Source organism: Rhinatrema bivittatum, chromosome 9 (genome assembly GCF_901001135.1).
Source record: "Rhinatrema bivittatum chromosome 9, aRhiBiv1.1, whole genome shotgun sequence".
In the NCBI taxonomy this organism is placed as follows: Eukaryota; Metazoa; Chordata; class Amphibia; order Gymnophiona; family Rhinatrematidae; genus Rhinatrema; species Rhinatrema bivittatum.
Window position 1 is genome coordinate 241678450 of NC_042623.1, and position 27630 is coordinate 241706079.

The window sequence follows — 27630 nt, forward strand, 5'->3', positions numbered from 1 at the left end:
AAAGAATTTGCGCCCCCAGCTGATAAAGCTGCTGGGCACTTGTGCAAGAAACTGCTTTCATCTACACCGAGTGGCCGAAGAGATGTCCGGAAAAATACAGACTCTTAGGCCTTTCCAAGGTGCGATCCCTCTCGGGTTCCAGAACCTAGAACAGCAGCGACAGGGCTGCCGTCTGCCTCTCAGCAGGTCTGCAAACTCTGGCCACGCTCTGCGCTCTTCAGCCTTGGGATTTTGCATTAAAGAGGCAAACCTTCTGGGCCCAGGGAGGGTAGGAAGATGGCTTCTGCTTTCGCAATGATCCCTGCTAGAACTAGAGCTGGGGCGAGTCCCAGAGACAATTTTCCTTCTCCCCCCCCACCCCCCCAGCATGGACACTGGTGTTGCTAGGGAATGCATCTTCAGGGATGGAGACAAATGGGAGCAGTTTTAAAACCTTCATCTCTGTTCTGCAGTTCCAACCTTAACAAGTCAGTCTGCAGAACAGTGTCAGTGGGGGGATTTTGCCGTTTTAACTATTACATTTTGCCACTTGAAAGAAACAAACAAACTGAAAAAAAAACCAAAAACGAATCTGGAGTCAAGAAGCCAAAAAAACATATTTCAAATAATTTATTGTCAAATTGCTGGCATACAGCAGGTAACATTTCTGATCACGTGGTGTCATTCATCAGGGCTTGCTTTCGGGGAATTATCTATGAGATTCTTATCAAGGGTTTCGTAGAAGTACCAGGGTCCGTCCCCTCTTGCCCTCATTAATCTGCGTGCTTGCAGCTGCTTCAGCCTATAGCAGATGAAAGAGATCCATTTACATGTGGCAACTGCAGACTTACACAACTGGACAAGAGGCATATGGAAATCAAGAGGATCATTTACCTTGCTCATTCCCAGGGACAAGTAAAAAAAAAAAGAAATGCATATATCCAATATTATTTACAACAAAGTATGCTGTACAGATCAATTTTACTATGTGCATGTAGTATTCTACCAGCCATATTAGTCTTTATGCAGCCTAGATTTTCCTGTAGGTCCAGAGACCTTTCTACCTTTTACTGGAGAAACACGAAAATTATCCAAAGACAACAATAGGAATGATCTTTCAAGATCACATGAACTCCCTCAGGTGGCGAGAGATGACAAACTACAGCTCAGGAAGGACAGCTTCTGCAGAAGATTGGTTCTTTTCCTGGCTGAGATTTTTTTTTTTTTTAATTTAAAACATTTCTATACCATCTTAGCAATGTGTGATTGATCAAAACAGTTCACAATTTGGCAACAATAAAAATACCAAAATAAAATAAACAATAACGCAAACTAACACACAAACCTAGCTAAATTACAAGTCAATCTTGAGATCAACATAAACGTAAAAATACTTCAAGAGAGAGGCAAAAAAAACCCAAAAAACAATAACTAAATCAATAAAAGAAATTAAGACTGATGCCTCACTATGCAGCGATACTTAATTCCACATAGAAAATTCTAAGTGAAAAATTTCTTAATAAAATGCACCAAACAAAATGAATTAATACAAGGACCCTCTGTTTTCTGAGCTATGTTAAACACTGTTCCTTGTAAAGGCTTTGCCTATATATCCATTGTTGTAAGTTATCTGTAAACCGGCACGATGTGCAAACGGTTGCCGGTATATAAAATTAATTAAATAAAATAAAATAAAATACCATTGCAAACTTTAAACGGCAAAAAAAAACTCGTGCCCAGCCCAATAAAGTATAATCATCAGGCCTGTGCTGTAAATCACGCACCTTTTTATATATAAAAATTTTTCAGTGCATTTAAAATTCATTACATCTTTCGAAGCTAACGACAAGATAGAGCAATCCAACATCCCAATCAAGGAATATATATCTATATATATTTTTTTTTTTGGCGTCTCAGCTCCATAGAAGAGAAACCGGGAAAGACTACCAAATTTGAAAAGTTTTTGGATTCCTTGATTGGGATGTGGGATTGTTGTATCTTGTCGTTGGCTTCAAAAGATAAGTAATGAATTTTAAATGCATTAAAAATTTTTTATATAAATGACAAATGGGCATCTGACGTCACTCAAATGGCTCCAATCAAGGTGATGCACCCCAATGCTCTTCTCGTAATTTAACTAGTCTGTCCAGCCGTGGTGCGTCTAGCTGTTGCATGAACGATCCCTGGAGGAACACTGTTGAATGAATGATCCCCTGAGGAAGGAGGCTTGGACTTTGATACCCAGTCCAATTTACGCATTGGGTATTGACAGATGGGCGGCATGGTTATATATATTTTTTGAGTCGCAGCTCCATAGAAGAGAAACTGGGAAGACTACCAAATTTGAAAAGTTGCTGGATTCCTTGACTGGGACGTTGGATTGCTCTATCTGTTCATTGGCTTCGAAAGATAAGAAACTAATTTTAAATGCATTAAAAAATGTTTATATATAAAAAAAAAAAAGTGAGTGATTTACAACACAGGCCCAATGATTATACATTATTGGGCTGGGCAATGAGGTTTTTTTGCTGTTTGAAGCTTTGCGATGGTATTGCCCTAAAAATTAGGGTCCTTATATTAATTAATTAATTAAGTTTGGTGCATTTTTATAAATAATTTTTTCACTCAGATTTTTCTGTGTGGAATTAGGTATCACTGTGTGTGTATTTGATTTTTCCACATTGGACATTTGCGATTTAACCTTACAATGCAAGCCAAATAAAATCTATCAAGTAACGCAAGATGGATGCTTAAGTAGCAAGGAACTAGATAGGTTGATACTTCACCTCTGGAGATGTATAGCATTATGGCAGCATTATAATGTCATTCCAAGAAGCAACTAAGTGGACAGAGAGGGCTTTGCTATGACATTTTCTGGGCTCTTGGCTGACACCAGCTTCCTGCAGGAGTCCGACAGGCCCAGTAAGTCATCAGAGCTGCATTTTCATTTATACAGCTATAGGTGGTTCATACAAAACAACAATATAAGTCATCTTTGCACAGTTTCTTGTTCCTACCTGAGGTCAGCTTTTCCGGTTTCTATATCAATGAGGGCCATCATTTTTTCATAGGTCTTTTCAGGAGGTTCAAAGAGATTACGTGACATCCATCTTGTTATGGGGTGCTTAAAAAAATGCAAACAAACCAAAAAAAGGTTAATTCTGATCTATACGATGATACCGCCATCACTCAGCGTACCTTAAGAATAGTTAAACTTTGCATGCAGCTAAGAATTACTTGTTTATAATACAGGTTTCTTGCTACCATGCACCAAGAGAAATAGGATCTTTCAGGTTATGCTAAATCACTGGTAGCATGAGTGTACTATGACAAATGGGGAAAACGGATCGACCTCCAGGGTACAGTTAATGCCCAGCAATGTCTAACTGAACTACAAAGAGGTTCTGGAGATTAGCCTCCTGGTAAATAAGGTAATGGACAATGGCCTCAGCTGAATGACTAGATCTTAGACCTTCTCAGACAATAACCATCCCTCAGGATTCCCTACTGCTGAAAGTTGCTCTGAGTCTGGATTCCAAACTAAGTTTTATATCTATTTTTTTTTAATTAACTTCTTTTTGAAGTCTAATTGCCTTTTATGAGCATTGTCTGAACATGACCAACATCTCCTGCTGTATAAACTGTTTTCACCGCTGTGTGGCGAAGACCTGTCATCAGGATGTGTTTATTCCTTCATACACTGAAGCTACTAGGATGGTAAGCATTTATCCTACTGGCTGAAAACTGATACAATGACCTTCACTAAATAGACTCGTCTTTCCATCTTCCTCCTGCAAGCACGACAGCTTCAATATTCCCAAATATCAGTCCCAGTTTGTGGTTAAAAAGGATCATCAGTTCAGAACTGGTCAATCTTCAGCTAAAAAGGAATTACTCAGCTCAAAATTTAAGGTGGTGAATTGACCAGTCAGGCCACCAATTTGGCACCCAAGTTGTTTTTTTTCCCCATTAAGATTTTTATTAAAAACTCTTATGCATAACAATAAATATGTGCCAGACTCACACAATGAAAACATTAATAGTGAGAAAATAAATCCCCTCCCAACCCTTCCCCCCAAACAGTAAGTTGTGAGGGTAATGAGAAAGGCAGCGAGTACAACAATGTAGAAAACACATTCCAAATAGAATAGAGTAAAATAAATTAAGATAAGTCAAAACAGTAAGAAATTACTACTTACCTGATAATTTCCTTTTCTTTAGGACAGACAGATGGATCCAGAACCAGTGGGTTATGCACCTCTACCAGCAGATGGAGATGGAGCAAACTGATGTCACAGTATATATATACACTCCTGCAGTGACATCAGCCTGCTAGTATTCTCTTCAAAATCAACAGTGGACAGACCAGCAAAATATGATTAAAAACAGACAACCAATAGCGTACTCAAACAAGAAACACTGAACTCACACAGAATGTATTAACACTAGTCTAGGGACTGGATTAACACTTACCAGTAATCCCTGGAAACTCTTAGTCCTGCAGGAGGACAATAGAGCAATCATTCGGCAGCCAAGGGCGGGAAGCTGGATTCATCTATCCTAAAGAAAAGGAAATTATCAGGTAAGTAGTAGTTTCTCATTTCTTAGCCTCCAGACAAATGAATCCAGAACCAGTGGGATGTACCGAAGCTACTCCCAAACAGGATGGGAGGCTGCCCATGATCCAATCAAAACAACACGTGCAAAGGGCTGCATCCTCCCGTGCCTGCACATACAGATGATATTACCTGGAAAAGGTGTGTAAGGAGGACCACATCGAAGCTTGGCAAATGTTGATGGGAGACAACAATCTAACCTCCGCCCATGACACTGCCTGAGCCCTAGTGGAACGAGCCCTTACCTGAGTGGGCAACGGCTTTTCAGCCGCCACATACGCGGCCTTGACGACCTCCTTAATCCAGCAAGCTGTCATAGCCCATGAAATTGGTTCACCCTGTTTTCCCCTACCATGAAGGACAAACAGGCGATCCGACTTTCAGAAAGGTTTAGAAACCCCCAGATCTCTCACAAAATGTCTCTTGCCACCCAAGGAACGAGACAGGCGGTATTCCTCCGCATCTCTTTCCTTATCCAAGGACAGTAAGGAAATGGACTGATTCAAGTGAAAATTTGAGACCACTTTAGGCAAGAAGGAAAGAACAGTTCGTAATTGTATCACCCCTGGAGTCACCCAAAAGGAATGGCTCCTGGCAAGACAAGGCCTGCAGCTCAGAAATTCTTCGCACAGAACAAATCGCCACTTTCAAGGTCATTAACTGCAAAGAAAGGCTACGTTGCGGTTAAAATGGAGGGCCCGTCAAGAAATCTAACACCAGGTTAAGACTCCACAAAGAAACCGGTAACTGTAAAGGAGGATGAAGATGTTTCACACCAAGGAAGGGCCACATCAGGATGAGACAATAAGGATTTACCATTCACCTGGCCCCTGAAACAGGCAAGAGCCGCTATCTGTACCTTCAAGAAATTAAGGGCCAATCCTTTATTCAATCCATCCTGCAAAAGTTCCAAAATGAATGGGATCCTAACTGAATGATGTATTCTTAGATCTTCATACCAAGCCTCAAACACTCACCAAACCACACATAGCCCAAGTAAGTGGAGAACCTTTGTACAGTAGAATATCCATGCTTCAACAAGCAAGCCCTCTCTAGGGCCATACGGTAAGACAAAACAGTCTGATCCTCATGAAGGACAGGCCCCTGCTGCAACAGGTTCCTGTGCGGCAGAAGATTAAAGAGGGTTTCCACCAAGAGTCTTCACAGATCTGCATACCATGGCCTCCTGGGCCAATCCAGTGCCACCAGAAGCACCATCCCGCTGTGGCCTTCGATCCTTCGAACCATTCTTCCCAATAAGGGCCACGGGGGAAAGGCATACAGCAGCTTATCTTCCAGTCAGGCCTGCACGAGAACATCGATCCCCAAGGACTTCGGATCTCTCTTGCGACTGAAGAATTGAGGAACCTTCGCATTGCGAGAAGTCACCAGCAGGTCTAGAAATGGAAGGTCCTATCAATCCACTATCAGCTGTAATGCCTCGTCCGACAATACCCATTCTACAAGTCCAGACTCTCCCTGTTGAGAAAGTCTGCTCTCACATTGTCTTTTCCTTCAGTGTGAGGCTGAGATCTCCTGAAGATGCACTTCCACCCATTCGATAAATTGGTCTCTCTCTTGCGAAACTTTCTGGCTCTTGTTTTCTCCCTGCCAATTGATGTAAGCCACCATTGTTGCGTTGTCAGACATTATTTGGACTGTTCAACCCTGCAGCTGAACTGCAAGCACGCCAACCAAAACGCCTGAGCTTCCACCTGATTGGTGTTTCAGAGAGACTCCTCTAAATTCCAGTGCCCTTGCGCCATTAGTTACAGACAATGAGCTCCCCAACCTTGGAGGCTCACATCTGTCATTAGTACCAACCAGTCGGCGACTTCAAGGAGACTCCCTTTCTCAAATGATTTGCTTGAAACCACCACTGGAGGTGAGAGCAGACTTCCATTGGCAGGTGGAGCCAAACTGAGTAGTCCAGAGACTGCAGGGAATGCTGAAGTGGATGCAAATGTGCCTCACCCATGGTTGCCGCCATCAACCCATGGTTGCCGCCATCAACCCAAGCACCTGCAGATAAGACCACACTGTCAGGCGTATAGTGTTCACCAAGAGATGCACCTGAGCCATCAACTTTTGAATATGAGCTTCTGGAAAAAAAAAACAAAAAAAAAAAACAACAAACTTTGCCCTGCTTCGTGTCGAACCACACATCCAGATACTCCAATGACTGAGATGGCTGAAGACTGCTTTTGGCTAAGTTCACCACCCAACCCGAGCTCCTGCAACAAGGAGATCACCTTGCTCTCTTCCAGAGACTTGGCCCGAATCAATCAGTCGTCTAAATCACGTGTACAAGGATCCCATCCTCTCTCAGTTCCACCGTCACTACCACTATAACATTGGAAAAAGGATCTGGGAGCAGTGGTTAGACCAAAAGGCAGAACCCAAAACTGATGGCGGCACCTCAGCACCTCAAAACGCAGAAAGCAGTAGTGCTCCAATTGGATAGGAATATGGAGGTACGCCTTGGACAGATCCAAGGAGGTCAGAAATTCCACCAACTGTACAGCCATTATCACAGATCACAATGCTCTCCCACCACTGGATCCAGGGGTACAGGCCCTCCAAGGTCTGATCCCCTTTAAAATTTGCCTCTAGGGCATCCCATTCAAGATCAATAAATTCTTGAATGGCCTCCATAACCGGGAAAAAACAAGAGGCCTTCCACAAAGAAACCAAAATGAGATTTCTCTTTGGTTCAGAGGGACCCCAGCATCTTCAATGTCTGGGAAATTAGGGCCAGTAATTCACCTCTATGAAAGAATCGCAACATAGTTCTATAAGGTTCCAGCCCCAGGGGGATTTCCCCATCCTCCAGGGAGTCAGGATCTGCCTCATCATCCATGACATCCAGATGTCTGTCAGGTACACCTGCAGCTCGAGGTGTACTTCGGTGCTTAAATGTCATACCGGAAGAGGTTGAAGCCACTGCCCAAGGATCTGAACTGACAGGCTTGGACAGTGTCTGAAGGAAGGATTGCAATCCTTGAAAAAACTCTACCCAAGAAAAAGGCAGAAGTGGGCACCCACTGAGCTACCATTCCCTGCTGAGGAACCAGTTAAAGACGTTCCAAGATCAGGTGTCCCTCCTGACATATCCTTAACCAGGCCATCATTTTACTAAGCCCTGGAAGACCAAGGATTAGTAAAATCAGGTGGAGATAATTCTCCCTGAGCCTCTAAGCAGCGCTGGCAAAAGTTAGAGGGCACGCCAGGCCAAAATATCCTAATATGACAGGCAGCACAAAGAGAAGAGCATTTAGGTTTCTTAGCCACTGGCGCCATTAATCTGTCAGTATGCTTAACAGGTGACTGAAGATGTGTGTCCAGCCTAAGCTCCGCTGAAACAAAATTTATGTGCGCAAAATCTAAGCATCCCAAGTTTGTGCGTCAAAAGGCCAAGCACACCGTCACCGCTCCAAACTTTGGCACACAACCGATATGCGTAAGAGTCGCGCACAGGAGACACGCACAATTCGCACGCATAGCAGGATACATGCACGCATGGACGATCCTGTACAGGACAGCCAACCGTGCAGAAAAAAGTGGGCAAAATACTGCCGCGGCCTACCATGTGGAGCACAAAAAAGAAGCCTAACAGCAAGTCCTTGCCGAACCGGGCCACTCAACCTGCCAGGCTACCCAGGTCCTCTAACCCCCTCAGGAGCGGGAACACACATCAGAACGGTGAGCTGAGCACGGAGACCAGAGGAAGTTCTAAACTAACCCCCTTCACTCTGTCTATTGCCCCCCCCCCCTCCCAAAAAAAAAATGTACCTGTGCGCAAAATCTAAGCCTCCCAAGTTTGTGCGTGGGGGGGGTGCATATACCGTCACCGCTGCGCTCCGCTTCCTGCACCCGCTGCCTTTCAGCTGCTTAATTAGCTAAATCCATGCTGGCCTATAACCGGCTACCAGACCAAGGCACTCATCTGAGGGATCATGGAAATCACTTCAGGAATTCTCAACTGGGGGAAGGACCATTAGGTATCACCACAGGGGCAATCCACATCTCCAATTAATTCTCCTCTAAATTTGAAGCAATGCCCAGTAGGGAAATACACGTCCACCATCTGCTGGAGATGGAGAATACTGGCAGGCTGTCACTGCAGGGGTATATATACTGTGGCGTCAGTTTGCTCCGTCTCCATCTGCCGGTAGAGGTGCATAACTCACTGGTTCTGGATTCATCTGTCTGGACACTAAGAAATATGCCTTTTAGTCCATATTATTCTTCCCCCGCCCCCCACCTCAAAAGGAACCCAAACTTTCTCAAATTGACTCAGTCTGTGTATTGTCAACTTATTCAAATAGGGGCGGATTTTCAGCGCCCTGCTCGCCTAAATCCGCCCAAAACCGGGCGGATTTAGGCGAGCAGGGCCCTGCACGCCGGTAAGCCTATTTTACATAGGCCTACCGGCGCGCGCAGACCCCGGGACTCGCGTACGTCCCGGGGTTTTCGGAGGGGGGCGTGTCGGGGGCGTGCCCGGTCGACGCGGCGTTTCGGGGGCGTGTCGGCCGCGTTTTGGGGGCGGGTACGGGGCGTGGCTACGGCCCGGGGGCGTGGCCGCGCCCTCCGTACCCGCCCCAGGTCGCGGCCCGGCGCGCAGCAGGCCCGCTGGCGCGCGGGGATTTACGTCTCCCTCCGGGAGGCGTAAATCCCCCGACAACGGTAAGGGGGGGGTGTAGACAGGGCCGGGTGGGTGGGTTAGGTAGGGGAAGGGAGGGTAAGGTGAGGGGAGGGCAAAGGAAGTTCCCTCCGAGGCCGCTCCGATTTCGGAGCGGCCTTGGAGGGAACGGGGGGAGGCAGCGCGGCTCGGCGCGCGCAGGCCATACAAAATCGATAGCCTTGCGCGCGCCGATCCAGGATTTTAGTGGATACGCGCGGCTCCGCGCGTATCTACTAAAATCCAGCGTACTTTTGCTTGAGTCTTGGTGCGCAAGCAAAAGTAGGCTGTTCGCGCGCCTCTTAAAATCTACCCATAATGTATTTAGAATAGTCTTCGCAGGGAGTCTCCTTCAATTTCCAATTAAATGTCAACTCATATCGAGCAGCTAGGCAAAAACCGTTGCAAAAGTTATTGCAGATCACTGTATAGTTGAGAATCATTGATACCCAGCGGGGCAATTTAGGTGACCGGGCCACCACCTTTCCTGAGACAGTGTGAAACAAAGCAAAAACTGCCTCCCAAAAACAAACACGTGGATATTCCCAGTACATGTGAATGTCCCCTTCCACACCCACTCCCTCTATCACTTATCAGATACCTGTGGAAACATCTTATGTAACCTAACTGGGGTTAACTACCCGCGTGCAAGAACTTTATAACCATTTTCCATGATATCTGAGACTGAACACCTACTGACAGCTAAAAATGACGAATCCCATTCTGTCTCTGTTAAAACCTCCCCTAAATCTTCCTCCCAGGCTTTAATGTGTGTTGGCTTCTCCCATAGATCTAAATTTAACAAGGAATAAATTTTAGATATTACTCCCTTGCACCTGTCTGCCCGCTCACAAATTCCTTCAAATAAAGATTTACCCCGATGCAAGTCATAAGAACCCTTTTCTGTTGTAGTGTTTTCATTGTAAATTTGGAAAACAATCTAAAACGATATCTAACTCGAAGACCATATTTCTCCCTCAAGAGATCAAAGGAGAGAAGATCTCCACTACCCCATATGTTCCACCCGTGTAATTGATTTCCCTTCTAAAAAGTTGACATCCTGGATGATAAACCTGGAAAGAAATCCACATTATGAAAGAGGGTAGAACGGTAAAGATACTCCCTTTGTCCAATTATTCTAGGTTTAAACTGAAACCAAACGCTTATCGTGTTAGTGGTACAGGGGACATTGCCAGTAAAGACTGCCAGGTCTGTTTTGGTTGCCACATTAAGGCATGCAGTGGCATAGATCCCATTAACATTTGCTCTATATTCAGAAATTACATCTTACCTGATAACTTCCTTTTCTTTAGGACAGACAGATGAATCCAGAACCAGTGGGGTATGCACCTCTACCAGCAGAAGGAGTCAAAGCAAGCTGTCACAGTACATATACCACTGCAGTGACATCACCCTGCCAGTATTCTCTTCAAAAGCAAATGTGGACAGACTAGCAAAAAACTTACATTAAAAACAGATAACCAAGTCAATACACAGTCAACAATGAGCTCAGATAAAGTAATAAACCTAGTCTAGGGATCAATGTAACGCTTATCAGTAAGTCCGGTAATACGTCAGCACACAGGAGGATCATCTGGCAGCCGAGGCAGAGAAGCTGGATTCATCTGACTTTACTAAAGAAATTGAAATTATCAGGTAAGTAGTAATTTCGCATTTCTTAGCCTCCAGTCAGATGAATCCAGAACAAGTTGGATGTAGCCAAGCTACTCCCAAATAGAGTGGGAGGCTGCCCGTGGTTCTGTCAAAAGTGCACAGGCAAAGGCTACATCCTCCCGGCCCTGCATGTCCAGACGATAATACCTGGAAAAGGCTTGGCAAATGTCGATGGGAGACAATCATCTATCTTGCGCAAGACACTGCCTGAGCCCTAACCTGGCTAGGTAACTGCTTCTCAGCATCCACGTATGCAGCCATGACTACCTCCTTCATCAAGCAAGCTAAAGTAGCCAGCGAGGCTGGCTTTCCCTGTCTAGTACTGCTGTGAAGGTCAAACTGGTGATCTGACTTCTGCAAAGGCTCAGTAACCTCTAGATACCTGTCAATATGTCTCTTGACATCCAAGGGTCAAAATAGATGATACTCCTCTACAGATCTCTCTCTGTCCAGAGATGGCAGAGAGATGGACTGATTCAAGTGAAACTCAGTGACCACCTTTGGTAAAAAGGATGGAACAATATGCAGCTGTACCACCCCTGGAGTCACTTGGGGTAATGGCACCTGGCAAGACAAGGCCTACAGTTTGGACACACTACATTACAAGGAACACAGTTTTTGAAGTCACCAACCAAGGTCGCCAGCCAAAAAAATCCACAACCAAATTAAGACTCCATAGGGGCAATGAAAATCACAAAGGAGGATGAAGATGTTTCACTCCTTTCAAAAAATGGGCACATCAGGATGAGCCAACAAGGATCCACCATTTAATTGAACCCTGAAACAGGCGAGAGCCACTACTTATTTATCTATCAAGTTTTATATACCGTCGTTCAGTTATTGCCATAACAATGGTTTAGAAAGTTTCGAAGTTTAACATTGTGTTCAAAAGGTTCAAGCGATTGTTAACATAGTTAATATAGGCGTTATAAACGTAGTTCGGATTTCAAACTGTACAGGTTATATTACGTGCTTGCATTGGTTCAATATGTTTATATAGGGCCAGTAGGGAGTGAAGTAGTTACAGAGAGTCATTAGGTGTTTTGGTAGGCTTTGGTGAACATCCAAGTTTTTAGTTCTTTTTTTTTTTTTTTTTTTTTATTAAAGGTTTTTAAATTTTGTTGTGTTCTAAGTTCGGTTGGGAGGGAGTTCCAGAGTTTGGGACTTCCTAGGATATGGCTCTCTTCCGAGTTGAGGCAAGTTGTTTGGAACGATCAAGTGGAATTTTTAATAGACCTTTGTTAGTAGAGCGGAGGTTTCTGTTTGGTGAGTGGAGTTTTATAGATGTACTTAGCCAGTTTGTTTGTTTTTCGTATATTATTTTGTGTAGTATGGATAGTATTTTGTAGTCTATCCTGAATTTTATTGGGAGCCAGTGTAGTGATATAAGTGTTGGAGTAATGTGCTCGTGTTTTTTAGTTCCTGTGAGTATTCTGGCTGCTATATTTTGAAGGATTTGTACCTTTAAGGAATTGAGAGCCAAGCCTTTATTCAAGCTATCCTGCAAAAAATTCCAAAATGAGCGGAATCTTGACCAAGGAAGGAAGGAGTACCTCGATCCTCACACCAGGCCTCAAAACCCTCTCCAAACCCGTACATAGGCCAAGGAAGTGGAGAACTTTCTAAGCAAGGTGAAAATCACTGCCAGAGTATCCACATTTCAGCAAGCAAGCCCTTTCAAGGGCCATACCATAAGACAAAATTGAGTCGGATCTTCGTGAAGAACAGGTCCCTGTGTGCTGGAAGTCGAAGAGGCAAATCCATCAAGAGCCTCCACAGATTGGTCTCCTGGGCCAATCTGGAGCAACCAAGAACACCAACTCTCTGTGGCGTTCGGTCCTTCGAATCAATCTGCCCAACATGGGCCATGGAGGAAAGGCATACAGCAACTTGTTTTCCGGTCACTCCTGCACTAGGGCACCGATCCCCAATAATTTTGGATCTTTCTGCGGCTGAAGAATCATGGAACTTTTGCATTGCGCAAAGTCACCAACAGGTCTAGGAACGGGAGACACCAGCAATCCCAAATCAGCTGAAACGCCTTGCTGGACAATGCCCATTCTCCTGGGTCCAGATTCTCCCTGCTGAGAAAGTCTGCTCTTACTTTGTCTTTGCCTGCAGTGTGCAAGGCTGAGATATTCTGGAGATGCACCTCTGCCCATTTCATAAGCTGATCTATTTCCTGCGACACTTGTTGGCTCTTGGTACCTCCTTGCTGATATAAGCCACAGTCGTTGCATTATCCTATATTGTTTCGTGAGACCGATTGACCCTGCAGCCTGTTGCCAAAGTGTAAACATGCCAACTGGACCACCCTGGCTTCCAGCCAATTGATGTTCTAGAGAGACATCTCCACACTCCAGCGCCCTTGCGATGTCAGCTCCTGAAAGTGAACACCCCATCCCATCAGTCCAGTGGTGATAGGGAAACTCCCTTCCGTAGATGATCCCTCTTCAGGAGATCTCCATCAGCAGGTGGAGCCAAATCGAATAGTCCTGGGATTGCATATTCCACTGGAAACAGCAGGGAGTGCTGAAGAGGACACATATGCGTCCTCATCCATGGTACCAATTCCAGGATCGCCGCCATTAAGCCAAGGGCCTGCAGGTAAAACCATACGGTCGGGCGCTGAGTGTTTAACAACAGACGGAGTTGAGCTAGCAACTTCTGAATTCAAGCTTCCAGCAGGAACACCTTGCCCTGCTTCATGTCGAACCAAACCCCAAGGTATTCCAGCAACTGAGTAGGCTAAAGACTACTCATCTAGGTTCACCACCCAGCCGAGCTCCAGCAACAGGGAAATCACCTTGTGAGTCACCAGTTGACTCTCTTCCAGCGACTTGGCACGAAATCAGCCAGTAGTCCAAATATGGGCATACTAGGATTCCATCCTCTCTCAACTCTGCCACAACTACCACCATTACCTTGGAAAAGGTTATAGGAGCTGTGGGAGCGCCTGATACAAAGCGGCATCCCAAAACTGCAAACCACAGGAAGCGCTGATGTTCTACTCAGATGGGAATGAGAAGATGTGTCATACAGATCCAGAGAGGCCAGAAATGTCCCCGACTGCACGGCCATTATCACCGAGCGCATGGTCTCCAGGCAAAAATGCTTCACTCGCAGATGACTGCTGACGCTTTTGAGGTCCAGGATAGAACGAAAAGAGCCTTCCTTTTTTGACACAACGAAATAAATGGAATATCGCCCCATATTTTCTTGAGATGTGGGCACTGGAACCACAGCTTTCAGACTGAGGAGCCTTGCCAATGTACCCTTCCCACTGCCCGCTTTTTCTGTGGGGCATGGCAGGGAGACTCCATGAACATGTCCTGAGGAACACTGCAAAACTACCGCATATCCTTCTCGTATCACCTCCAGGACCCACTGATCTGTGATTTCGACCCACCTCTGATAAAAGAGAGGCATCGCCTATCTCCTGTTCCCGGGGGTGGGTCAGCAAAACTTCATTGGGAGGTTCGGAAGGTTCCACCACTATCTGAGCCTGTGCCTCTTCTGGGTTGTCAGGGACAAAAGGACTGATACCTACTAAAGGGTCTAGACCTCTGAAAGGACGCTGCTCTGTAAGGTCAAAAACGCTTGGATCCTCTAGCATGATCTCTCATGTTAGGGAGCACTGCGCCTGCTTATCTTCCGGCAATCGAGGAACTGGAGATTCGCTCCACTTATTGGCCAATTTGCCGTCAAACGAAAGCGAGATTAGCCGTGGAGATCGCATCGGCCAACTAATTTCTCAACCATAATTGACACCTGGCCGCTGCTATCGAAGCAATCCTTCTGGCTGAAGTGCGGACCAAATCACAGCCCACATCTGCCAAGAAAGCAGCAGCTAGTTCCATAACTGCCCTGAAATTTACCTCAGTGTCAGAGTCATCGACCTCCTGGGACAGAAGCAAACGAGCGAGCCACCAAGGAACAAGAAGCGATCAGCAAAATCACTGCCACAGCTTCAAATGCTTGCTTAAGGATAGTCTCAATCTTTTTATCATGAGCATCCTTCAAGGCTGCTCCTCATTCCACCGGAAGTAGACTGGAGACTGCACACACAAGTGCATCTATCTTCGGAAAACTACTGGCTCCAGAGGGTACAGGCCTTCCAAAATCAGACCCCCTTTGAAATTAGCCTCTGGAGCATCCCAATCAAGATCAATACTTGAATGGCCTCCATCACAGGGAAAAAAACAAGAGGTTTTATGCAAGGAAACCAAAATGGGATTTCTCTTTGGCTCAGACACTGAATCTGCCCCAGGAACTCCAAGCATTATCAAGGTCTGGGAAATCAGAGCTGGAAGTTCATCTAAGAAAGAACCATAACATGGTTTTATACAGTTCTAACCCAGGGGGAATTTCACCATCCTCAAGAGAGGCAAGATCAGTGTCATCATCCATGCCATCCAGATCTCTAGCCACAGGTTCCTCTGCTGCTCTAGGAGTACACCGGCGCTTAACAAAAGGTCTCGGCAACGTTTCTACCTGCTCCTCTGCCCGAGGAATATTGGCAGGGCAGAGGACTACGCCTGAAGAAAAGTTCTCAAACCCTGGAAAAATTCTACCCATGAAAAACATAGAGGAATCCAGACCAGGAGGAGTCTGAGGAGTACTCACTAAGCTACCGTCCCCTGCTGAGGAACCAGTTAGAGTTCAAATTCAGGCGCCCCACCTATACCCAGACCCACATCCAGCTGGGAAGAACCAGGCTTAATGAAATAAGAGGAAGACAATTCTTCCTGAGCCTCCAATCAGCACTGGCACAAATCAGCAGGCACTCCTGCTTGAGATGCCCGAATATGATAAGCAGTGCAAAGAGAAAGACGCTTAAGCTTCTTTACGTACAGGTGCCATTATGGCTGACGGTGCGCTGAGTGGCGGCCGGAGGCGTTTGTCTAGCTGTTTTGTTTTTTTTTTACACGCTGAACTAGGCACTCAAAAATTATGTGTCCAATACTTAGGTTTGCACACCTAGGCAGCTAAAAAATTAAGCACACAAAAAACTTAAGCACACTTGAGAGCAGAGGGAAACAGCGCTTAATGTGGGTGCATAATTAAAAAAAATTTTTCTTATCGGAGCTCAGCCTTACCTGGCTGAGCTCAGAGACAGTCTCCGGCTATGGGGAGAGAGGGCATGTGCTGTCACCACCACGCTCGGCTTCCTGCACCCGCTGCGTTTCAGCTGCTCAAGCAACTATGTCCACGCCGGCTGAAAAATCAGCCAACGGACCACAGAAGTCACCTCAGGAATTCTCAACTGTGAGAGGGACCATTTGGTATCACCGCAGGAGAGCGGGGCAAATTTATTTCCTGAATTCTCCTTTTCTTTAAAATGAAGCAATCCCCAGTGGGAAGATGTACGTCCACCATCTGCTAGAGACGGGGAATACTGGCAGGCTGATGTCACTGCAAGGGTATATGTACTGTGACGTCAGCTCGTGCCATCTCCATCTGCTGGTAGAGGTGCATAACCCACTTGTTCTGGCTTCATCTGACTGGATGCTAAGAAACTACCCATTGCTTGGTCTGGCCCACCTTGTACCAATCGACGATAGCCCATAGCCGAGAGCCTACATAATGCCATCACAAATTAGGTACACCCAAACCACCACTACTAGATCTTTGCTGATATAAAACTGTGTGCACAGCCCAAGGTGGTCTGTGTTCCCAAATGAAATAAAAAATTCACTTCTCCCACACTTTAAATAACTTGCTCAAAACTGGGATAGGTATGGTATGAAAAAAAGGTAGCATAGCCGAGGTAGGACATTCATTTTAATTGTGGCTATCCGTCCAAACCAGAATATGCTGAGAGCCTCCCATTTCGCCAAGTCTTTCCCAATCCATTCAATTAAAGGAATATAGTTCAAAAGGAGTGGTTTCTCATTGATGTTACCAATGAATATACCCAAGTATTTTAGTTTTCAGGATGCCGATTTATAGGGGAAAATGTCCCCTAATCATGACTCAAAGTGAAATATCCAAGATTTTAGAATTCTCCACACTGATCTTAAATCCCGAGAGGCACCCAAGTTTTAAACTCAATTGGATGGTGAGTTAACTTGTACTGAGGATGGCTTTAAGCTGCTATGCTAAGCATCCATTCTGTACTGCTGCAGCAGCACAATTGGCAACATCGGCAAGCCCCCTACTGACCACAATGAGGAGGCCTTGCTGATATCATTCCTTTGCCGCACAAAATGGATGGTGCCAGCAGCATAATGTAGGATAACTCAAGGGCTCTAAAGGTTAGTCAGTAGATGTGTGGCCTGGCTGGAAAAAAAGGGAGTCTTGAATTTCAAAGCTAGATATTCCCCACTGAAAAAAAAAAAGTGAAATCTGCTGTATTCTTGCATCTTTGTCCCCAGTTTTATCAGGGTGTCACTTGAATGCCCCTTTTTAAGGACAATCATATCTCTGCACCATTTCTTTCTTCTAGGCTTGGACTTAGGTTGAAGATACTGGCTAGCCAAGACAGTCAAAAACAGTTTACTGCATTAACCTTGTAGTACTCCCAGTGCTCTGGAACATAATCTTCAGGAATCTCCGCAAGTTCTGCTTCACCTAATGGAAGAGAATATAATAGGATTTTTAATTTAAAAAACAAAAAAAAACGCAGTGTAAACATCTATTGGCGAATTTGTGCAAAATTTGAACAAAAGCCAGTCATGTTTCTGAGCTACAGAACCCAGTTCCATGCTACCTTTAAGCAACTTGATCTAAGAACGATGAGGATTTCAAGCTCAGTAACCACAGAACATGTGCTTGAAAGGAGAGAAGCCATATGTTTATCCAGTAAGCAAGTAAACAAAGATAACAGTGGGCTCCAACTTTCTCATGTTTACACATGTTTCTTCAACCACACAGAGCTGCTGCTTTCTTCCATGGGACCTGCACCAGCCACTGTCAGACAGAACGCTGGGCTCGATGGACCACTCTCAACGTGTCCTATCTTATGTTCTTAAAGTGGACTTGGATAGCATGGAAATAAATAAAATATTTATTTTATTTATTTCAAAATGCATTTGCCGTCTAGATAACAGCTCTAGATGGCTTACAAAACTACACATAAGTTAAGAACAGACAAGACATCCTGAAACTGAAAAAAAAAACAAAACCCCTCACTAAACTAGATAATCCGATAAGGAAAGCTGCATCAGTCCAATCATGTAATATCCAACTAAATAAAAAAAAGATTTTAATAACTTATAGCCCACAAGTCTACTGGTACAGAGTTGAAAGAATAGGACCGGTGACCAAAAATATCCTCACACATGATTCAGATGGTACATCAGAAAGTTCTCTTTGCGACTAGCACAGACAGAAGGTATGTGCAACATTTGGTTTATCCATGGCAAGGAATCAATGAAAGTGTCTGCATTGAAACCAATCTGTGAACTGCCTGCCCTGATCCTCCTCCCTCTTTTCTAAGGATCCAACAGGCCCCTGCTACTTTTGGTTGTGCCAGTGGGCACATGTTTAATACTACTAGTCTACTGGGATAATTAGCTAGCTCCAGCCTACTGAAGCCAGGATTCCTCACACCAACCCTTCATCCTCTTGGCTGTCTGGATTTCCATAATAAAGAATTCAGAAAACATGCACTCCACCAGTTGGCCATATCTGTATTTCCATGTACAAGCACTGAAAGCAATTTATACAGTGTAGTGAAAACTTAAACAATTATACTTACCAACGAATATATTGACACAAATTATAAAGGCAGCCGCTGGTATTCCCGTTAATAAAATGTAGTATCTCTGTTTAAGAACAAAGTAATAGCATTTAACAGAGAAACATGACGGCAGAAACAGACCACATGGTCTGTCCATCCACACCCACTAATTCAGCTTTACAATCTGAGAATTTCAAAGGAAATATGTATGGCAGGACTAGCCCCATGACTCAAGTCATAGTACTAGAAAGCAAGAAATCCAAGGTTGGACTCCATATCTATTAGGGCCAGCCAGGCCTGTGCACTCAGGCCCATGGAGGGAGCAACGAGGGAGGGCGTTACCCATGCCAAACAATGCTGATCTATGCAATATATTCTATGCTTTCATCATCCAAGAACAATTATAGAAATATTCCCAAAAATATTAAGAAAAAAACAAAAAGTCTTGATTGCAAATCTTCACACCCCTTGACTCAATACTTGGTGGAAGCCCCTTTTTGCAGCAATAACCACGAGGATGAAGACTTTTTTTTTTTTTTTTAATATATGAGGCCCTGTATGTCCCTTGTTAATTTTAATTGTATAGCGTTTTGGATAAAGTGCTCTACAAATAAAATATAGCTTACCCTTGATATTTGGTTAACAATAGATACTGTTACTGATGTATACTTTAGAAACGTTACACATAGTTAGGAGAAGGGGCTACCTTCTCCCCAGACAACATACGTGGTATCTTATGGGAGGGCCCCCTCCAGCCCTGGAGATAAGGATCTCCTAACACTTCCACGTATGTTGTCTGGGGAGAAGGTAGCCCTTTCTCCTAACTATGTGTAACGTTTCTAAGGTATACATCAGTAACAGTATCTATTGTTAACCAAATATCAAGGGTAAGCTATATTTTATTTGTAGAGCACTTTATCCAAAACGCTATACAATTAAAATTAACAAGGGACATACAGGGCCTCATATAAAAAAAAAAAAAAAAAAGTCTTCATCCTCGTGGTTATTGCTGCAAAAAGGGGCTTCCACCAAGTATTGAGTCAAGGGGTGTGAAGATTTGCAATCAAGACTTTTGTTTTTTTCTTAATATTTTCGGGATTATTTCTATAATTGTTCTTGCATGATGAAAGCATAGGATATATTGCGTAGATCAGTGAAATAAACATCTATTTTAATGCCTTTTGATCTGCCATTTTTAGCCAACAGAATGTGAAAAACGTACAAGAGCATGAAGACTTTTGCAAGGCACTATACACAGTGAAATGGCAGGGATTTTTCTAATCCTAAATTTGTTCTTTCAAACCTTCAAATCAGTCCATACAATATATGTTAGAATATAGCCATTACACTGACATTTACATGTCTTCTTCTGCAGACAGTTCCAGACATTAACTAGCCATGTCATGCACAGGGCCTCAATCTACTGATTCGCTTTAACACAAAAGGAGAGTACTCCCTTGTACTCTACTGCTGTACTGATTCAATCTGGCTCAGAAAAAAGAATGCCACCTCCAGAGCTATTAATGCTGTACCCAGTACTCCTTTGAGGTCTGCCATCCAAGACCTGGCCATACCCAGTAGGTATCCCTGGAAATTTGTTTGAATCACAGACTATTTAAGCTAGGAGGGATAACCAGCAGTAATGTCACCATGGTGTACATTTTCAGGGTTTTATGGATAAATATGCAAACAGATACTGGGTACTCTGCTTATATTTGCTTACCTGATTCTGACTAGAAACTGTATTATACCAACCTCACTGTACCACCCCCACTGCTCTAGCTAGCTGGGACTATATTATAATTAAAAACTGAAAAAGAAGTTCCCTATGTTGTTATTGTTCATAAAAATGTCAATATAAAAAAATAAATCCATGGATAAGTTACTTTTCCACCTATTTTTCTCCTGTTTGTTATAACAAAGCCATTTTTCCACTGATTTTATGGTTCTAACACTGAAATTCTCAGGAAAAATAAAACGAACACCTAAAACAAACATCCCTATATATAATTGTACTATACCCATGTAATGCTCCTATAGTACTTAGTTTGTATAATCTGTGTTGTACAGTATAGAACAATTCTGTTCTGTAGCTCGTTTTGAACTCAGGCCTGAAAAAGCAAGTCACAAACGATAATCAGTTTGGGGCAATGCAATTGTTTTCTTTTATACTTATTCTGCTGCACTGTAATGTAACTGTTTCAATTACAAATCAAAGAATAATAAACTCACCAACAGTTTCAGAAATCTTTTATCATAGAATGTCGAGGGTTGGATAAAAAAGAGTCTCTTTTCATGGCTGCCATGTCGTACAGGAGCTGCAGAATTAACCAGTTTATTATGTTACAACTGTGCAATGAAAACAGCAATTAAAAAAAATACAATTGACAAATGGACAATGAAAAAAAACAAGTCAATTCTTTGGACACATCAAGCCTATATTGTTTTCGTGCCTCCACAATAAAAGCAAGAATTAAGAGAATTGGACGAGGTTAAGCAGAGGAAAGCCATGGGGGATTTATGCAAGTCACAGGTAGGAAGAATCAGCGAATCTCAAAACTAAAAAAGCAAAAAACAAGATGTACACTGATACTGAACTTCAAAAGATCTCTTGAATACATCTGCAGTACCTAAATAGGTGGCAAATAGCAATCCTAGATCCCATCAAACTAAACAAGGATGGAAATTGTTTTGCCCACAGAAGAACCCTTAGTATATGCTGGGAATTGTGCCTTAAGTCATTCGCTGAAATGCAGGGCATGGTGAGCACTTTTTGAAGGGAAGTTCATGGTCAACCCTAATCTCCTAACCCACGGTATTTTCCACTGGTTACAGGCTCGCTTTTGCGAAAAGTCAATTAGGGATGCCAATCAGCTCAGAGCTCATAAGCATCCATAGCAAACCTTCTCAAGAAATATTTGCACATTCTCAGCTACGGCAATGCACGATGGTGGCCCGGGATCCTCAGGGGCTATCGTGATGTTAAACGGGGGTCGCATGGCCCCCGTTTCATGTGGATTCCTCCAATCTGACCGCTTGCAGGTCATAAAAATAAAAACTCATTTATCAGGACACATCCCCTTTATGAGTGAAAGGTCAAACCTGCCCTGCTCCACCCCACCCAAGGTTACCCCACAGATGGATGCTGCCGGCAGCAGCAATCTCTACTTGCACCTACTTTGCCAGCGCCATTTTGTAAAACGATGCTGGTCGACCTTATGCATTACTTTGCCCCATCCCAGGTGTGCATGGGATCAGCTGGTGCCATTTTCCAAGATGGCGCTGGTGGGGAAGGAATGCGTGGGTATCACTCATGCACCTAGACCCTTATATCTATGGAGTAAGTTTGGGGCAAGTCTGGGAGGTAAAGAGAGTGGATCCAAATTGGATCTTTCACTCATTTTGGGGAATGGGAGAGGCCTCATAAATGAGCCTATTTTTTTTTTTATATTTATGGACAAAGAATGGAGGGTGGAGGGCCCACATGAACTCCCAAAGTCTGTGAAATCTATGGGTGGGGTGAAGCCTTCAGATGAGCCACAAGGCCCTACCATGCACCTGAACCTGGGTTTGCCACAAAAATAAAACCTTACACCTCAATGAGGTGTAGTTATTTTATTTTTGAATTGAAACAGGACTATGAAAACTGTTTTCACAAATTCTCCCATTAATGAGTGGCTCTGCACCAGAGGCATAGCCAGAACTGAGTTTTTGGGTGGGACCAAGGTTAACAAGTGTGAACCCTACTAGTTGTACTCCTAGTGATAAATAATGCCTTAGCATACATCTTACAATGGGCTTCTAAGTAGTCTACAACAGCCTTTATGCAACATGACAAACTTTTTAGAATATTTCAACTATTTCAAGCACTTATCAATGTTAAAAATTCCTTATTAAATCTGTATCAAATTATTTTATATTGCAATTAATAAAACAAGGATCAGGCGAAAAACAAAGAACACAAGCATCAGATGCAATCAATTATGTCATAAAGCCAATATCAATGTATTCTCTCAAATCCTATTTCCAGAAAGGCAGAGATCACCATAACTACAATAACATTGGAGAAATTACTTACCTGATAAATTCGTTTTCCTTAGTGTAGACAGATGGACTCAGGACCAGTGGGTTATGTGCTCTTCTGCTAGCAGATGGGAGACGGAGTCAGATTTCAAAGCTGACGTCACTCTAGAAGATATACCCCTGCAGTAACCTCAGCTCTTCAGTATTCTCTTCAAAAAATCATTGTGGATACATCTTTGTTTAAATAACTTGATTAAAACTTGAACTGGTTCAACTAATTTGACTAATTTAACTAATTTAACTAATCCTCTCCCAGTTTAAGCATCTTGCGGATGATCTTGCCCAGTAGTGGCCATGGGGGGAAGGCATACAGTAAGTCTTCCTCTGGCCAAGTCTGGATGAAAGCATCGATCCCTTGGGAGTGTGGCTCTCATCTGCGGCTGAAGAACCTGGGAACTTGGGCACTGAGACAGGTTGCCAGTAGATCCATGGCTGGGAAGCCCCAGCGATTTACTATCAGTTGGAAGGCTGTGGTCGACAGCATCCATTCTCCCGGGTCCAGGGTCTCTCTGCTGAGGAAGTCTACTGAGACGTTGTCTTTTCCTGCGATGTGGGAGGCCGAGATCCCTTGTAGGTTTATCTCCGCCCATGCCATGAAAGGATCTAACTCCAGACACACCTGCTGGCTCCTGGTTCCTCCCTGGCGGTTCATGTAAGCAACTGTTGTTGCGTTGTCCGACATTACTCGAATCGCTTTGCCTCGGAGTCTGTGGCTGAATCGCAAGCATGCTAGTCTGACTGCTCGAGTTTCCAGGCGGTTTATGTTCCATACCGGTCGCAAATGGGCCTTTGCCCACGGGACGACCTCCAGGGTTGATGCCATGAGGCCAAGGACTTGAAGATAGTCCCATACCTTGGGGCGTGCATTGGTCATTAATCGTCATAATTGTTCCATCAGCTTCCTTCTCCTTGGGGGTGGGAGGAAGACTTTGTTCTGTTTGGTGTCGAAATGGGCCCCCAAGTACTCTAGAGATTGAGAGGGCTGCAGACTGCTCTTGCCCGTGTTCACGACCCAACCCAGTTCCTGCAGTAAGTTCTTGACTCTGCTGGTCACCTGCCAGCTCTCTGCCGAAGACTTTGCCCTGATCAACCAGTCGTCCAGGTAAGGGTATACCAAGATCCCTTCCTTCCTCAGTGTTGCCGCCACGACCACCAAGATTTTGGTGAAAGTTCTGGGGGCGGTTGCTAGGCCGAAGGGCAGCGCTCTGAATTGGTAATGGTGACCCAGTATTGTAAAACACAGGAAGCGCTGGTGATCTTGATGGACTGGGATAGAAGGTAGGCTTCGGAGAGGTCCAGGAAGGTTAAGAACTCTCCCAGTTGTACTGCCATTATTACGGAGCAAAGAGTTTCCATGCGGAAGTGTAGTACCCGCAGATGATGGCTGACATCCTTTATATCCAAGATGGGCCGGAAAGATCTTTCCTTCTTGGGAACAATAAAATAGATGGAATAGCGCCCCATATTTTGTTGGGGCGCTATTCCATCTTTGGTTCCGCCAGGAATACCCAGTTCCGCCATAGGGTCCGTGCCAGGAATACCCAGTGTCTTCAGAGTCTGGGAAACAAGGGCTGGCAATTCGTCCTTGTGGAAGAAGCGAAGCATGGTTTGGTATGATTCCATTCCTGGAGGGATTTCTCCTTCTTCCAGGGACTGACGTGTCTGGGGCCCTGTTAGGGAAGTTCATGGTTTGGCGAGACATGTCTTGAGGCATCTGAGACGGGCTGGGAGGATCTTATGCTTCCAGCATGGGTTGAGCCTGGGGTACAGCTGGGGCTGATTGCGCCTGAACGAAGGCTTGAAACCCTGGTCTATGGGTCCATGTTAATCCCAGGGGGAGTCGGAGTAGGGGCCCCAGAGGTGCCCTCCTGTGGAGAAGCCACCTCGGAGATGCATGGGTCCGAGGAGCTATCGTCAGTAGTTCCGGAACCATATCCCGACAGTAAGGTACCAGGCTTTGGTTCCCCCTTGGCTTCTTCACAATGTTGACACAGGCAGGACTCCAATTCAGGCTACGCGGCTCTTATGTGGCAGGCTGTGCAAAAAGCGTGCCTTCTGGCCTTCTTGGGCACCGGTGCCACTGTCTCTATGTGTTTGCGAGCGTGCAGTTGTAAACGCGGCTGTGCGTGTAGTTATGCGAATGGACGTGCTTAGTTGTGTGCACCGCTGTGTGCGTAGCTATGCACCCGTCTGTATTGGACGCACGCAAGTTAGGCGCATCGGCCGCCCGGCCTGCCCTGCGCGTACCGCCAGTCAGGAAAGGAAGATGGCGCCAACGACCCCCATGCGTAAGATGCCCCCCCCCCCGAGGGTCTCCACGTGTGTGGACCCTTGCACCGGATCGGGGCCTAGCCCAACCAAGGCTGCTCAACCTGATCAGTGCTCCCTTCTAACCTCACTGGGGACGGATTCGGTACAGCAATCCAAGCTCTGGAGACCGGAGACCTGAATTTAAAGATTTTTTCTTACCTGGTCTCAGCGCTTTCCGATCGTGTGTCGGACAGTCTCCAGCTGTGGGGGGAGAGGGAATTACCTTCACCGCCGCACTTGTTTCTGCACCCGCTGCCTTTCAGCCACACTGGGGGCTAAGTCCACGCCGGGAACCGGCTACCAGACCAAGGCACACCTCTGAGGGATATCGGAGATCACCTCAGGAATTCTTGACTGGGGGAGGGACCCTTAGGTATCACCGCAGGAGAGTGGGGCTCGACCTTCCTTAAGGTAAATTTTGTTTCTTCTTTGCTGTAATTCTTAACACTATTCTAGTGTGTGGGATAGTGTCCGCATCTGCTAGGAGACGGAGAGATACTGAAGAGCTGAGGTTACTGCAGGGGTATATCTAGAATGACATCAGCTTTGAAATCCATCTCCCATCTGCTAGCAGAAGAGCACTATACCCATTGGTCCTGAGTCCATCTGGCTACAGGCTAGGAAAAGCAATAATCATGAGAACAGGTGCAGAGTAAAACCATGGCAGTTCACATTATAAACATGAAAAAAAGCTATATTAAAATTCTGAGGGTCACCTCACAAAGGAAAAAAAAAAACCTCCACTGCTAAACATTTTATGAAATACCACAAACACCTTGCCATACACACTGACTCTCAGGACTCAAATAACAGCAACCTTATGGAAAAGAAGAAATACAAATACTACACCAGGCCCTAGAACATTAAGACAACATGCTTTACTACTACAAATCCCTACAGAGAAACTACACGCTAGCAGCAATACTGCACCTTAGTCACACACAGGCAGAACACATACCAACATTTACCTAATACAGAAATAAGGGACTACAATTTAGAAATAGAAACATGCAAACAAAACCGAAATAGAAAGCCTGAGAAACCAGACTCTGAACAGTGGAAAGCTAAAGAACAAAATACAAAATTATAAAAAAATGCATATACCCAAAGATGGCCTATTCCAATTGCTAAAATCTCAATTTATTTTTTTTTTACCTATGTTGTCTGATCTTTTTATTTTTCTAATCAGTTAGTCCAGGTCTTTTTTCCACTTTCCCCTTATCAGTATTTTCCTAATTCTTTCTCCAGGGTCACTTTTCTTTTTGTTTCTTCTTGCTCCTATCTTCTTCCCTTCCTGTCTCTCACACACACATGCTTTCTCTCACAGACTCCCTTACACACACATCACACCCTCACGCCCAGGCTCATATGCACGCACCAGGGCTCACCGCCAAACCCCTTCTGTGCAGCCATGGGGATGGGCTCCTGAGGCAGTCTTGCTTCGACCAGCAGGATAACTTCTTCAGCCATCACAATGAAAGAGTCAGCAGTGGCCACTCTTCATGCCTCGGTATCGGGCCGCCCTGATTGGATGGGTCACAACCCACCCAGGCCTATGCCACTGCTCTGCACGATTTTGCTTTGCAGCAGTTTATTAACGTAGGATTTACATTTTCATGCATAGCAGACTATGTGTAAACATTTAATATTGCAAAACATCCTTTTGCAAAGGTTTGTTTTTTGGGGGGGTTTTTTGCAAAATGGGACTTTGCACAAAATACTTAAGTTTTAGCATTTCTGGGTGTATTTGCCAGATGTTCCCTTCTGTAGAAAACCTTTTGCACTTTGGGGCAGATGCAATAAAGAGCACCTTTTTTTTTTTTAACTTCGGGAGTGAATGCCTAATAGCCTCATTCACATGCATTTGTATATGATGAGCCCTATCAGATTCACTCCGCGTTGGATGCACGTTGAATATGCGCTAATCCCATTATTGCATTAGGTGATTGATTAGCTCTTATTGTACCTGCATCTGACTGCAGGTTAACAGTGCACTCAGCCGAGCGAACTGTATTGCATCGGCCCCTTTAATAGGTAGCCCCACAGGCGACAGATCCTACTTCAGTACTTAGACAGGCTTCTCAAATCCTTCAACACACCTTGAATTTTTTATTTTTTTTGGGGGGGGGGGGCTGACAAAATAAACAGCATAATATTATTCCTCTTCTAAGCATTCCTCATGCACCCTCGTTCCTTCCGATTCAGTAATTCCTAGGGAACCCCCCTTATTACAACAGAGGAGCTCCATACAGCCCTAGGGCCCGCCTTTATAATCCCCATCAAGGTCAAAAGCGTGGTCCTGTCTCTGGGGTCCACGCCTTCCCCCAGGATACCGTACCGCTGCCAATTTTGAGGCACCTTCGCGTCAAGCAGCTCCCGCCGGAGCCTGCCCACCTCCCGGGACTCAGCCGGCCCAGGAACGCGGCACCAGAGCGCAGGAGGCTCATCCCCACCATGGTCACTGAGGCAAACGCCAAAGAGGCTTCTGGGTATTTCCTCGCTGTGTAACCCAGGGCGGCCATATTTACTGTGGGCGGAAGGAAGTGGGTTGGGCAGCAGTGGCGGATCTCCCGCTGGGGTCCATTAGAGGCTTTGAACACACG

The 27630-nt window shown here is 44.8% G+C and overlaps 1 protein-coding gene across 1 annotated transcript; it reads right to left on the reverse strand.

The window, feature by feature from the left end:
- Window positions 1–594: 594 nt before the first annotated feature.
- On the reverse strand, window positions 595–27579 carry NDUFB5 (NADH:ubiquinone oxidoreductase subunit B5). The gene is made up of 6 exons (XM_029615537.1): window positions 27366–27579; window positions 20867–20952; window positions 18653–18719; window positions 17462–17523; window positions 2997–3103; window positions 595–781 (listed from the first exon to the last, which is right to left on the reverse strand). Exons 1-6 carry the CDS (start codon window positions 27547–27549, stop codon window positions 661–663), a joined length of 627 nt encoding a protein of 208 aa, XP_029471397.1. The 5' UTR covers window positions 27550–27579; the 3' UTR covers window positions 595–660.
- Between the last annotated feature and the right edge of the window lie 51 nt (window positions 27580–27630).

What these genes read in the sequence shown, in the direction of transcription:
- NDUFB5 (XM_029615537.1), bottom strand. Translation starts at nt 27,549, where the DNA reads ATGGCCGCCCTGGGTTACACAGCGAGGAAATACCCAGAAGCCTCTTTG. An exon ending in GTGCCTCAAAATTGGCAGCG is followed by an intron (nt 20,953 to 27,365) that starts GTACGGTATCCT and finishes TTAATTCTGCAG; the next exon opens with CTCCTGTACGACATGGCAGC. An exon ending in AGCACTGGGAGTACTACAAG is followed by an intron (nt 3,104 to 17,461) that starts GTTAATGCAGTA and finishes CATTTTTTTAAG; the next exon opens with CACCCCATAACAAGATGGAT.